The sequence below is a fragment of the Sinocyclocheilus anshuiensis genome, unplaced genomic scaffold (assembly GCF_001515605.1).
Source record: "Sinocyclocheilus anshuiensis isolate Anshui unplaced genomic scaffold, SAMN03320099.WGS_v1.1 scaffold723, whole genome shotgun sequence".
Lineage (NCBI taxonomy): Eukaryota > Metazoa > Chordata > Actinopteri > Cypriniformes > Cyprinidae > Sinocyclocheilus > Sinocyclocheilus anshuiensis.
Window position 1 is genome coordinate 461,017 of NW_015551048.1, and position 13,797 is coordinate 474,813.

Here is a 13,797-nt window from a genome sequence, read left to right on the forward strand (position 1 = left end):
AGTTGTATCTCGGCCAAATATTGTCCTATCCTAACAAACCATACATCAATGGAAAGCTTATTTATTCAGCTTTCGTATGATGTATAAATCTCAATTTTGAAAAATTTACCATTATGACTGGTTTTGTGGTCAAGGGTCACACACACACACACACACACATATATGTATATATATATATATATATATATATATATATATATAATACATGTAAATGCAATGCATTAATTTTCAGCATATCATGTAATTAGAAAAAATTGCAATACATTCTGAGCCCTCTTGTTCATATTTATTATCAAAATTGTTCTTTAGTGTTATGCAAATAAAAAACTACATCATCATTATTCATTATTTAAAGATTATGAATAAAAAAATGATAAAAATGCTTTGGGTAATTTTCTGCATATTATGGAATCAGATTACAAGCCCTCTTATTGATATTAATCATCAAAATGATCTTGCCAAGTAATATTGGTAATTTCTAATGGCACTTTTTGTAACATCTAATCATTTCGATATGCCACAATAAATATATTATAAATATAATATAAATAATGGAATTATCAAAATAATGAGAAAGAAGTGTATATTAATAATAATAATTGTTAATATTATTATTATATTTATGAGTGGATATAAATTCTAAAATTGCAATGCAGTATTTTTCAGCATACCATGTAAGTGCATTAAAACATTTGAATTACTTCTGAGCTCTCTTATGAATATTTATTATTAAAATGATCTCGCCAAAGAATATTGTTTGTTAGTATTATGCAAAAAAATGTAATCAGTTTAAACTACAGCCTTTATCAGCTTTTATTTTCACATCAGCAGTCAAAACAGTTCATCTGTATTCAGAACTAAATGCTTTATAGGAAACCTCGCAGAGGTTGTGTCAGAAGTCACATGATGAAAGCTGAGCATGTGTTCTTGTTCTTTACAGCTGTTGCAGTTGTTTGCAAATACATCACGCAAGGCTGGAAAGGGGTTCAGGAAGCGTATGGTGATAAAGAGACCTCCGAGGATGTGCAGAAGGTTTTTGCGTATCTGGAGGCTGTGGAGAAAGCCAAGCGCTGCACTGATGAACAGGAGCTCATTCATCTCATTGAGGAGCAGAGGCTGGAGAAAGAGCAGATCCTGACCAACCACCTCAAGTCCAAAGAGGTCTGAATGAAACAGGCCGAAAGCATTTCTTGATTTTTGTCTTAATGTGATGACAGTTTACTTATTGGTCCTTTTTTAGGTATGGAAAGCATTGCTGAAAGAGATGCCCATGGCTGTTTTATTGAAGCATTTGGGGAATCTGACAGCAAACAAGTTTCTAGCAGCAGGAAGTGCGGATGTTGCAGCTGTTTGTGAGAGGATTCAGGATGAGACGGCTCTGAAAAAGGTCAGCATTTTAAGACAATGGTAGCATCCAGCAATGCTCCTTGCTTCAGTTTTTCTGAACTCTTCTTATTTATTCTATTTCTATTACATGTTATTATTAGTTTGGATACTTACATACATGAATGTCATTGCATTAGATACCAAATGGTGTCTTCAAACGATTGACACGAGCTTTTATCAGAACTTTAATCAGCTTTTCAATCAATTTTTAGTGGATGTATGAAGTCAGTTCTCCTGCACACATATGCCCGAATAGAAAATCACATTACCTATCAACATAATAGTAATAGTATATTTACTGCATTATAATTATAAACCTAATTATATTTTTTAAGGTAAACAATGCTTGTTTTTGATATTTTGAAATTGAAATAAAAATATTAAAATGTTTTTTAATTTAGTGGCATTCATACATTACATTTAGAATGTTAATATGCTTGAATATAGAAATTAGGGCTGTCAACGTTAACGCGTTAATTTTACAATCCTTAACGCGTAAAAAATAATTTAATGCAATTAACGCAGAATTACTGAAGCACAATTTCTATTCTAAACCTTTAACCCAATTTTGCTTCTCTACTTGCGATCAGATCATTTTAGGCCGCTAAACTCCAGGAAAGTTTTCAGTCCAATGATCCAGTAAGTGAATGCATTCAAACAATCTGTCTAAAACAGTGCTAATATAAAGGAAACCAGGCTGATTACATCAGAGATTGCAGAGAGAACAGAGACTCGCGTTGCGTTTTCAGTGAATTATTCATTCCATTGTGTTTGGCTTTTAAACATGAGCTTTGTCATATTCTGTGATTGTCTCTGAAGAGCGCGAGCCCTCACACGTCTCGCTGTGTGAAGTACAGACTGAAAGATTGCCAACACATCCAACCGCTGTATGGCCAGATGAGACGCAAACTACGTTTTCTAGACTGGATAACCAGTGTCTCGCTAGTAAAGTTCTGATGGATGAAGACTGCAGTCAAGGTAAAGACGATTGCGGTGGCGTACAGGAGTCGTACAGTAAGCACGCGTAAGTCCGTTATAATAATGTGTGTATGAGTGCTCTTGACGCACTGATCGCACATTGTATTTATGCACAGGCACAGACATTTCCGTACATTCACGTTGTTTCCACACACATTCACGATAATGTTTTGATTTGTCATGTGTATGTTGCTGTTTAGTTATTCTGAATGGATCCGTGTACTGTAGTATATATATGCAGTCAGAAGGTGGTTGGTTTAGGTTTTTGGCATCACCATGTGGTCCTGTTCGGTATCGCAACTTGACTTCTCTAAAATGTAAAAAAGCTTTTTGCTGTTGCACTGTACACATACTATACAATTCAGATTTTTTTGGAATTTCATATGTGCTTATATGGGCTCCTTAAATCATTTGGTTTTTTGGTGTCCTTTTGGAGTCCTTTTTTGGAAAGACATCTAAATTTATCTTGAAAAAAGCTTGCAGAAAATATAGATTTTTGAGAATCACCCCGATTAATTAGATAAAAAATTTTAATTGATTGACAGCCCTAATAGAAATATTTAATGTTTTATAGTTACAAACCTAAAAACTTTCTTTCTTTCTTTTTTTTTTTTTTTGCTGGGAAAGTGTTAATTTCTTTAATATAAATTATGCGTGATTTGTTATTTTGTAGTAGTAGTAATAATAATATTAAACAAAATGTTTTCTATTTTAATGACATTCATACATTAAGTAAAATTTAAAATGTCCAAATACTTGAATACAAATATGTATTGTTTTATAATTGCAAACCTAAAAACTTTTTTTCTGATGGTTTCCAGATAAGTGATATATTTATATAAGATAAATAATTGTTTTGTAGTGGTAATAATATTCACAAATAAAATGTTTTCTAATTTAATGTCATTCATACATTTTAATGAATAAAATTTAAAATGTCCAAATATTTAGGGGGAAAAAATGATATGTATAATGGTATGTATATGTATACACACACAAACCGAAACACCTTTTTAAGTGGTTTGCTGTGCGCTAAGTGTTATATTTCTTTAAGATAAATAATGCTTAGTTTGTTATTTTATAGTAACAATAATATTAAGTAAAATTTATTTTTTTTCTAATTTTGTGGCATTTGTGAATTTTAAGTGAAATTAAACTTTAATAGGAAATGTAAAAACTTTTTTTTTTTTTGAAAGTCCAAATACTTGAATATACATTTTGACTGTCAATTCAACTACTTCAGGCAAAAACACACCCGTTCAACATTCTTGTGGCATCTGAAAACTATAAGAGAGGTCATGGGAAGCGTAGCAAACTGAAATGGGATCCGGACAGAGACATTGTTCAAGCCCTGGACCTCGCTTTCAGCAAAAGTATTTCAGTGAGTGCCGTGGTGAAATAAGCTATAGAACACATTGCTTCCATTGACTACAGAAGTCATATTGTGATGTTAAGCTGCGACTCTTTGTGTCTCCAGACTGTGGAGCCCACAGGCAAGCGGTTTCTGGTGGCAGTGGATGTAAGTTCTTCTCTGAGCAGCGTGACTCACGGCAGCTCCATCAGCACTGTGGCAGTGGCAGCGGCCATGTGTTTGGTAAGACACACCACTGCAAACTTACTCCAATACTGTTACACAACACGATGAAGTCTGTGAAGAGACTGATGTCATATTTTAAGCTAATATTTTGTCCTTGGAGGATGTGTGTGTGGCTGTCGGAGTCCGCTCCGCTCGTATTTCACATTCCATGCATATTCCTTTTCTGATGGGACGCTCTGGTCCTGTAAACATCGATGGATGGCCTCTCCAGTGCACTCCTCTCATATGCGACTCATTTAAAGACTTTTCAGACACTTTAAGAATACTGAAATGTTGATTATAACCAACCAAGAATGTACAAACCCCATGAGATCAAGACTTTTGACTTGATTTGTGTTAGCTTTAATGCTGTCTGCATGCTAGTTCATGTCTGAAAGTAGCTGATATACACCTCTGACCCTTTAAAACATAACATATAAAATAATAGTCAGAAAAATATATATTTTTTTATTATTATTTTTTAAATGGAAGTTTTTTTTTAACGTTTTTTCACAAGAGCATTTAGACATAACATAAACAGTAATCTGAAAAAGTTTGCACATGGTTTTTTCTTTTTTTTTTTTTTGCATGTTTGTTAAATGTTGTATTTGATAGACCAGGCTTTTATAGCTCATATTAATAGTCAGAATTATTATTTTTTTAAATGGAAGGTTTTTTTTTACGTTTTTTCCATAGACTGTATAAAAACATGGACGTACTGTCCGTGACGTTACCCATAGGTTTCTGAATAGCGTTTTTGAAGTGGGCGGAGCCGGCCGTCGCCATCTTGGTAGTGCGTCACTCCCGGATAATCGAAAATGGGCAAAGAGAGCTGGTTGCTGAAACCACGCCCACCAAGTTCGACAGCGTTGACAGCAGTGGCAATCCACCTGTCACTCAAGTGGCCACACCCTTAATTATGCAGAACTTTAAGGCTTAATATAATTTAAACGGATGAGTCATAAAAAAATTCACACTGCTCACAGTTGTCATAAAGGGCAAAATTAGCTATATAGACCAAAACCACTTTTTGTACCAGGCTGTAAACATGTTTTTTTCTGCTGTAAAGTTGGGCATTTTAACACGGGGAGTCTATGGGACTGACTCCCTTTTGGAGCCAGCCTCTAGCGGCTAGTCGATTAATTGCAGTTTTAGTCCCTTCCGTGTTGGTTTCACGAGAGAGCGCGGAAGGTTGCCTCTTGGTTTTTTCACAAGAACATTTAGACAAAACATAAACAGAAATCTGAAAAAGTTTCCATGTTTTCTTTTTTGTGTGTTTGTTAAATATCGTATTTGATAGTCCAGGCTTTTATAGCTCATATTTTATGATATAGTGAGAATTTTGAAAAAAGACCTTGATTTTATTTAGTGGCCCAACTTGAGGAAAATTTGGTGCATTTGCTGATATTTAAAGTGAGATGAATTTCTGATAGTTTGTGATGCAAATCTATCAAGCCTTTATAGTAAATTAGTTGCATAAAATCCATATAAAAACAGGTGGCACTCTATATCCCCCAGTAACATGACGTTTAAATAATATGATATTTAAATTCCTAGTTTTATGACCGTACTCTATAGTTTTTATTGTGGGGGCAAAATGTACTTTATAAATCAGTGCAATACAATGATGCACAAATAAATGTTTCTCAAAAACCTGATGGATCATATTTGATACATTTGAACTTTTTTTTTTATTATGGCTAATCAAGTAAACCTAAGTTGTTTTATTACTGAGAATATAAAAAAAATATATTCTAAATGTTTAGTTTATAAAAACCAGTAAAGATTTCACAGCAAAACACATTTAATTATTTGGTAAATAAGTATAAACTATTAGTCAGATGACAGAAGGCATGTAGTTGATTGTGTACAACAGGTTTTTTAACAAGTACAACAAGTTTTGATCATGCTGATAATTTCGAGCCTTACATATTTGCGTATCATTTGATTACTATGATACAGTAGGCTTTATAGGGTTAAAATGTATAATAATTTTATACTTCCTGTTTTAGCTGGCAATCGATCAACATAGGAAAGATGAATGTGCACATTAAACTATATCATGTGGTCGAATAATTTACACATAAAAAAAAAATCTAATTTTGTGACCTTTGTGACACATTTGAATGTTTTATTTATTTAAAGACCTTTTACATGAACATAATCACCCGTTTGCTACATCTTTATCTTCTTAGTATTTTATTTTCTGGTAGCTCCTACGCATTTTAAAGAAAGAAAAAACAGATGAAAAAAAAAAAAAAATGTGAAGCCTCGAATTAATTTTCAAAGTGAGCTTAGGAAGATATTTAGTGATTGTCTTTATTTTAATGGCAGGTGATTGCACAGACGGAGCCAGACGCACAGATTGTGGTTTTCTCTGAAGGAAGCGTTCGTCCCTGCGCTGTCTCTTCTGATATGACATTTATGCAGGTAGCAGCACAGCTCATCCAGGTAAGACGATGCTTGTGCTTTAAAGATTTTACTCTCAATTTCTTGTGAAAATGTAGAGAAATCTTGCTTGCTGTTAATGCTGCAAGACCACAACATAATCGCAGAATCCTAAATGCATTCAAACAATAGAAAATAGATCATCAAACCCCCTTGTGAATGATTAGATCTAGTTTATCTGTTGTCATAATAATTCATATGCGACTTCTCTCTAGACACCTGGTGACAGCACAGACTGTGCCTTACCCATCACCTGGGCCTCAGAGAATGATAAATCTGTGGACGTCTTCATCATTTTCACTAATAATCAAACGTTTGGGAGGGAAAATCCAGCAGACACACTGAAGACGTATAGACAAGTGAGTGCAACCTGAAAGGGAAACCAAAAGTCATGTGACTTTTAAAGACTTTAAAGTATTTGATTGATTTTCATTTATTAGATAAATCTTATCAAATATATGCTACACTCAAGTCTCTCATGCTCACCAAGGCTGCATTTATTTGCAAAAAAAAATACAGTTAAAAACTGAAATATTGTGAAATATTATTGCAATTTAAAATAACTGGTTTCTTTTTTAAATATATTTTAAAATGTAATTTATTCCTGTGATACAAAACTGAATTTTCAGCATCATTACTCCAGTCTTCAGTCACATGATCCTTCAGAAATCATTCCAATATGCTGATTTGCTGCTCAAGAAACATTTCTGGTTATTATTAGTGCTGTCAATCGATTAAAAAATCTAATCACACATTTTTCTGTAATTAATTGCAATTAATCGCATATTAATATCAGTGTTGTGTAAGTTACTTTCAAAAAGTAATTAATTACTAATTACATCATCAATATTGTATTTAAATTACTTTACTAATTACTCCGTCTGAAAGTCATTTATCTACTCAATAAGTAACTTAATTATTCAAATAGCTAATTAAGCTACATCTTAAAATCCCTATAAACCTTAAAGCATAGACAATAGAAATTAAACTCTTTATTCTTTCAATTTGAGTCAAACATAGAATAGTTTAGCCTTTTAGCTTTAAAACAACTGTAATACTTAAACATTTTTATAAAAAAATGTAACCTTCTTTGGTTAACAAATAGAAATACTCTGCAAAATATCTGAATAACAAAAAAGCTTAAGAAAAGTTAAACAATACATTTCAGTTTGGCAAGATGTTCAGGAAAAGCCCAACTAGTAAAATCCGTACATGTTTGTGTAAAAATAACAAGTTACCTAATGTAGGTAAGAATAAATTGAAGATCAGAAATTATCTCCTCCGCTGAATAAAGCCGCGTCAGATCGCGCTGTTCTTCTGAGGTAAATTCTGGCTTATCCTGCAGGTGACCGATCGTTTATAGCCTTTTCTCACAGCAGCTAGAATAATTAAATGTACAATTTTGATGGCGGATTGTAATAAGTGGTCGACCGATATATCGCCAAGGCCGATATTTGGCATTTTTAAATATCGGCATCGGCCGATAAGTTTTCCTGTTTGGCCGATGCGTTCGAGGTGGGACTTTTATTTTGACGGCGCTGAGAACGGCAGCGCCTGAGCACACAGTGCTCACATTCTCCCTCTTGTTCGCTGTTGTCGTTAACATTTCTGTCTAAAAACGGATAGAAGTCTGTCTAATAATCAGATAGAACGGCTAAACAAAGGAATTAAAATGTGTACAAAAAGTCTTATAACGATTGCTTTTAATTTAAACAAATCTTTGAATGTCTAATAAACATCTAATTTCAAAAACCCTGCAAACTGAGTCGGATCCAGTTGTGAGATCTTGTGAAGTGTGCATTTGTATCCTGCATGATCGCGTGTTCTCTGTGTGACGGTCGGTCCGTGTGAATTGAATGCGGACAGGAGGAGAGTTCAGCTTGACTGGAGATGCACAATCGACAAACTTTAAATTCGTTTTTTTTCAAATTATGCTGTGCTTTATGCATTTGCCCACTGTCATATTCATGTCATTCTCACTCTGTGCTGTATGTAAAATGAGTGTTACCTTGGCTTTATTTGAAAAAAAAAATATGATTAATGCACACAAACTTCCCAGAATACTGAGTGCCCTGTTGGTTACAGTGTTTACTTCCTTTTTAATTATATTTTTATTAAATATTTATTTATTTGTGAAAAATACTTTGTCATCTGAAATATAAGTATGTTTATTTAACACGTTTATTTTTTTATTTCATTTTTCAAATGATTTCAAATTTCTTAAATATTAATTAAAATAAATAAAATTATATCAGCCACCCTGCTTTCCAAGATATCGGCATCGGCATCGGCTGTCAAATAACCAATATCGGTCGACCACTAATTGTAATGCAGAGAGGACTGTGTATTTATGAAACACATGTGAATGAAATTAAATTATATTCCAGTTTTAAATGTGCTTCTGATTACAGATAGCCTACATTAGATTCATCCGCGCTGGAGCTGTGCCGGAGCACAACCCACGCAAGGAAGATAATTCCGCACACAGCTACAATTGCAGGTTTTCAAACAGAGATGGCGACAAAGAGGCAAAACTTACAGACTGCAGCTTTAAATTACCTAAAAATGAACAGTAATCCCTTACTGTCACGTGTGTGTTCCTGTTTGACCTTATTTGGTCCTTCCAGTTCCTTTTCCCATTATTAGTAATCACCTGTTCCTTGTTATTAGTTATCCTCATCACCTGTCTGCCCCTCGTTATCTGCGCTATTTGAGTTTGAGCCCGTTCTGTTCTCCCTTGTCTGGAATTGTTCATGTCAACCTAGCTATGTGTGTTTTTCTGTTTCCTTTTGATTATTAAAATTAGTAAAATTCGCCTATGTCTCCTCGCTCCTTTGCTCCGCGCTCCTACACAGCAGCAGTTCCGTGACACTTACTTTACTTTTTCAGTGGATAAGTAATTTAATTACAGAAACGCGTTAAACCCAACACTGTTTAATATAGTATATTTATATTGACACAATTTCACATTGAATCTCCAAATTAATGTAGAATCAACATTAAGATAGTATATTTTAAGTATGTGTTTAATGGCATCTTTTATAGCCCATTATTAATGAATTATTGTTAATTATTAATAATGAATTATTATGAATAATCATCACTGATACCAATACAGCTACTGATGTCTCTATTAAATGCATTTCTCCCTTAATTTTAGCCATTAATTATAGCCATTCAACTCTACAGTATAACTGAAAGCCATTATTTTTAACATTTAAAAATAGTGAACTTAAAACAAGCTTCACATAAACTATAAATTGTAGATGCATAACCTATAGATCGCATATAGATTCATCTTTCTTCATTAATCAGCAAGGAGAGCAGTGAGTGATTTCTTTTTTCTTTTGTTCTTTGATTTCCATCAATGACACAGGCTGCAGCAGGTATCACTTTAAAAGCAGCACTGTCTCTTTAAAACCTGATGCACATGACACCGATCTGACACACATCTGATTTACCCCAACTCTTTATGGTCATTTAGGTCTTTTTATTTAATTTAAGAATGTTTACGAGGCCAAAAACGGGCATTTTGACATAATTTTTGTGTGTTTTTGTCCATGAAAGAGAGAGTGCATTACTGGCCAGTATTGAATTAACTGTATCTCATCATGCTTGATAGTCATGCTTCATAGCACTGCAACACCAGCCAAAGGATGCCAGGAAAAAGGGAAAAAAATTTTTAGAAGTTTTTTTTTTAGAAAATTTTTAAAAGTTAATTGCTTTAAATATTTTTAATTAAAACAAATCTTTTTGACAGCCCCTAATTATTATCAGTCTTGAACGTAGTTGTGCTGCTTAACTGTTTTTGTGGAAACTTTTTTTTTAGGATTCTTTGATGAATAGAAATAGTTGAAATAGTTCTTTTGTAACACATTTTTTTACTGTCACTTTTGATCATGTCATTGCTGATTAAATGAATAAAAATTAAAATAAATAACGCGTTAAACCCAACACTGTTTAATATAGTATATTTATATTGACACAATTTCACATTGAATCTCCAAATTAATGTAGAATCAACATTAAGATAGTATATTTTAAGTATGTGTTTAATGGCATCTTTTATAGCCCATTATTAATGAATTATTGTTAATTATTAATAATGAATTATTATGAATAATCATCACTGATACCAATACAGCTACTGATGTCTCTATTAAATGCATTTCTCCCTTAATTTTAGCCATTAATTATAGCCATTCAACTCTACAGTATAACTGAAAGCCATTATTTTTAACATTTAAAAATAGTGAACTTAAAACAAGCTTCACATAAACTATAAATTGTAGATGCATAACCTATAGATCGCATATAGATTCATCTTTCTTCATTAATCAGCAAGGAGAGCAGTGAGTGATTTCTTTTTTCTTTTGTTCTTTGATTTCCATCAATGACACAGGCTGCAGCAGGTATCACTTTAAAAGCAGCACTGTCTCTTTAAAACCTGATGCACATGACACCGATCTGACACACATCTGATTTACCCCAACTCTTTATGGTCATTTAGGTCTTTTTATTTAATTTAAGAATGTTTACGAGGCCAAAAACGGGCATTTTGACATAATTTTTGTGTGTTTTTGTCCATGAAAGAGAGAGTGCATTACTGGCCAGTATTGAATTAACTGTATCTCATCATGCTTGATAGTCATGCTTCATAGCACTGCAACACCAGCCAAAGGATGCCAGGAAAAAGGGAAAAAAATTTTTAGAAGTTTTTTTTTAGAAAATTTTTAAAAGTTAATTGCTTTAAATATTTTTAATTAAAACAAATCTTTTTGACAGCCCCTAATTATTATCAGTCTTGAACGTAGTTGTGCTGCTTAACTGTTTTTGTGGAAACTTTTTTTTTAGGATTCTTTGATGAATAGAAAAAAAAAGTATTTACTTGAAATAGTTCTTTTGTAACACATTTTTTTACTGTCACTTTTGATCATGTCATTGCTGATTAAATGAATAAAAATTAAAATAAATGTATTTAAAAATTAGTTGGCTTATCATGTAATAATTAAACAAATTAAACATCAATTAAAGATACTACTTCTAACATAGTTTTCTTAATTTTTTGTCCTGTTTGTGTTTTCTTTTTTCAGAAAATCGGTTTATTTTCCAAACTGATTGTGTGCGGATTGATTGCTAACTCCCTGTCCGTCGCTGACCCTGAAGACCGCGGCATGCTGGACATCTGCGGCTTTGACTCGCAAGCAGTTGATGTCATCCGTAACTTCGCACTCGATGTCATTTAAAAGCTGTTTGTTTTGTAGCATGCAGTCGGTTTTCTGAAAGGATAATGAGACATTGATGCAACCCGCATCAACATGCAAAAAAATTTTCAACATTTTAATTTGGAAATCATGTTTTTGCAGTTTGGAATGGAGTCCAAATCTAATTGAATATCCAGCAGGCTGGAGTAGTTGCAGTGAAAATCACGGAGAGCAAATTCACAAAATGACGATTATGTTTACTGATATTCATTCAGTATACTGTATGTTTTTAACCTGGTCCAGTGAAAAAATGCTAATTTCTGAGAAGAGCATAGCTGAAGTACATGTTTTTGTGTCTCTGACCTTCATTGGAAGTAATGTACTATATTTTTAGAGGCCTGTGTCTCCACTCATGTTATCTTCTGTGTCATGAGATGCTATAAAATATCACACATCAAGCTGAAAGTGCTCCTTAGGTCTTCCACAAAAATCAGAGAGAAATATAAAGCAAAATACATTTACGAGGGCATTGAAATGGAAATCGAGCAATCTGATGTTCTCTGAAACCCGTGTAGCCTAAATGACTAAACTCATCGGTAATGTTTTAATGTTGAAATACCTCAAGTGTTCTGTGGTCCAATAACTTGATATTTGATATACGATCGCAAATAACCATTTATTATGATTCAAGAGAGGCTTGACACTTAAGTCTGTTTAAAAATATTTTGCAGTTTGCTCTTTGGCACACTTTTGATGAACTAAATAACATTTCAGAATTGTGAAAACGAGGTGAATGGATTGAATTATAACGCTTGTTAATGGATCTTGCGTCTAGATTGATTTTATATGTGTAGAAAGTTACTTTTTTTGCATTTTCTTTTGCTCTTTGTGCCTCTTAGTGTCAAATCGAGGTTATAAGTTTGCTACTGCTGCTAGGATGATTATTACGTAAGGAAAAAGTAGGCACAAACTAACAAACACTAAAACTTCTGTAGACAATTACTACCTGTTCCTTTTGAGATACAATACTGAATGTACCTATGTGTGTAATATTACAGATAATTTAGATCTAAAATTCTTGAATTATGGGATAATAAATATGACAGATAATGAAAGGCTGTGCTCTCATGGATGTTACAAAATTGGGATACAAATTGAAATTTATTTGCCACGTTTTTATTGAATTTGTTCCTATACTGTAGTTAACATGACAGCAAGTTACCAAAGTTTATTACATTTTTTAATATATATTGCTCAATACATTTGTTTCATAAGCTGACCTCATAAAGTTTATTAACACTATTAAAATAATAATAAAATAGTCTTTCAAGCCAAAAATGCTGTTCAAATTTATACTTCACATGATGTTTCCCCTTGCCAATTGGGTTCTGTCAAAAAAAATATTTTTCTGTTAATAACACATTAATTATCAATTAATAAAGAGCCTTTTGAGAGCGATTTGTTTGTGATACTTGGTAATTCTGTTCTAAAATGTTGCTACTTGGACTGTATTCTATTCACAGCAAGTCTGTGTGATGTAAAATGTGAATTTCACCCTACTGAATTTATTATAAGTAGCAGTTATAGTGCTATTTTTAGAGAATATGATAGGCTGAAAATATTTGAATATAATAATAAAATAATTAGGAACTTATTTAGAAAACAATAAATAAATACAAGTGATACAAGGAATTATTAAATTGAATTAATAAAGTTAAAAAACTTCTTTGAAACTTTGAAAAAGTTATATGAAATTAACTATTTTGTCTTATAGAATAGAACTCAAATTATTTTTTCTTTCATATATATATATATATATATATATATATATACAGTGGGTACGGAAAGTATTCAGACCCCCTACCCCCTTCACTCTTTGTTATATATATATATATATATCTGTGTGTTATATCTCTGTGTGTAACAGTGAATAAACAGTTGATACTTGACAGTGGCACCTGAGGCTGTTCGGTTTAGCTGCCCCAGATTTGCCTGAGCTGTGCATTCGAGTCTTAAATACTTTTTAATACTTAACTTTTATCCACCTATAAATAATCCCTTTACTTAACATGCTTATATTGTCTCCATTGTGGCTGAAGCTCAACAAATACGATAAAAAAGGCATTTTAATTCATTAATTTTAGATATAGGCGCTATTCGAGGCAGCCCCAGTACTGAGAAGTTGCTGGGTCTTAAATAAAACAC

The 13,797-nt window shown here is 32.8% G+C and overlaps 1 protein-coding gene across 1 annotated transcript in view; it reads left to right on the plus strand.

The window, feature by feature from the left end:
- The window catches only part of LOC107661896 (60 kDa SS-A/Ro ribonucleoprotein-like), a 13,944-nt gene extending 989 nt beyond the window's left edge, over positions 1-12,955 (plus strand). The window contains exons 2-8 of the mRNA XM_016451685.1: positions 941-1,161; positions 1,241-1,387; positions 3,608-3,745; positions 3,842-3,958; positions 6,275-6,391; positions 6,604-6,747; positions 11,482-12,955. Coding sequence (XP_016307171.1) covers positions 941-1,161; positions 1,241-1,387; positions 3,608-3,745; positions 3,842-3,958; positions 6,275-6,391; positions 6,604-6,747; positions 11,482-11,634 — 1,037 coding nt within the window. The 3' untranslated portion in view covers positions 11,635-12,955. The remainder of the gene's footprint in view (positions 1-940; positions 1,162-1,240; positions 1,388-3,607; positions 3,746-3,841; positions 3,959-6,274; positions 6,392-6,603; positions 6,748-11,481) is intronic.
- The last annotated feature ends 842 nt before the right edge of the window (positions 12,956-13,797 follow it).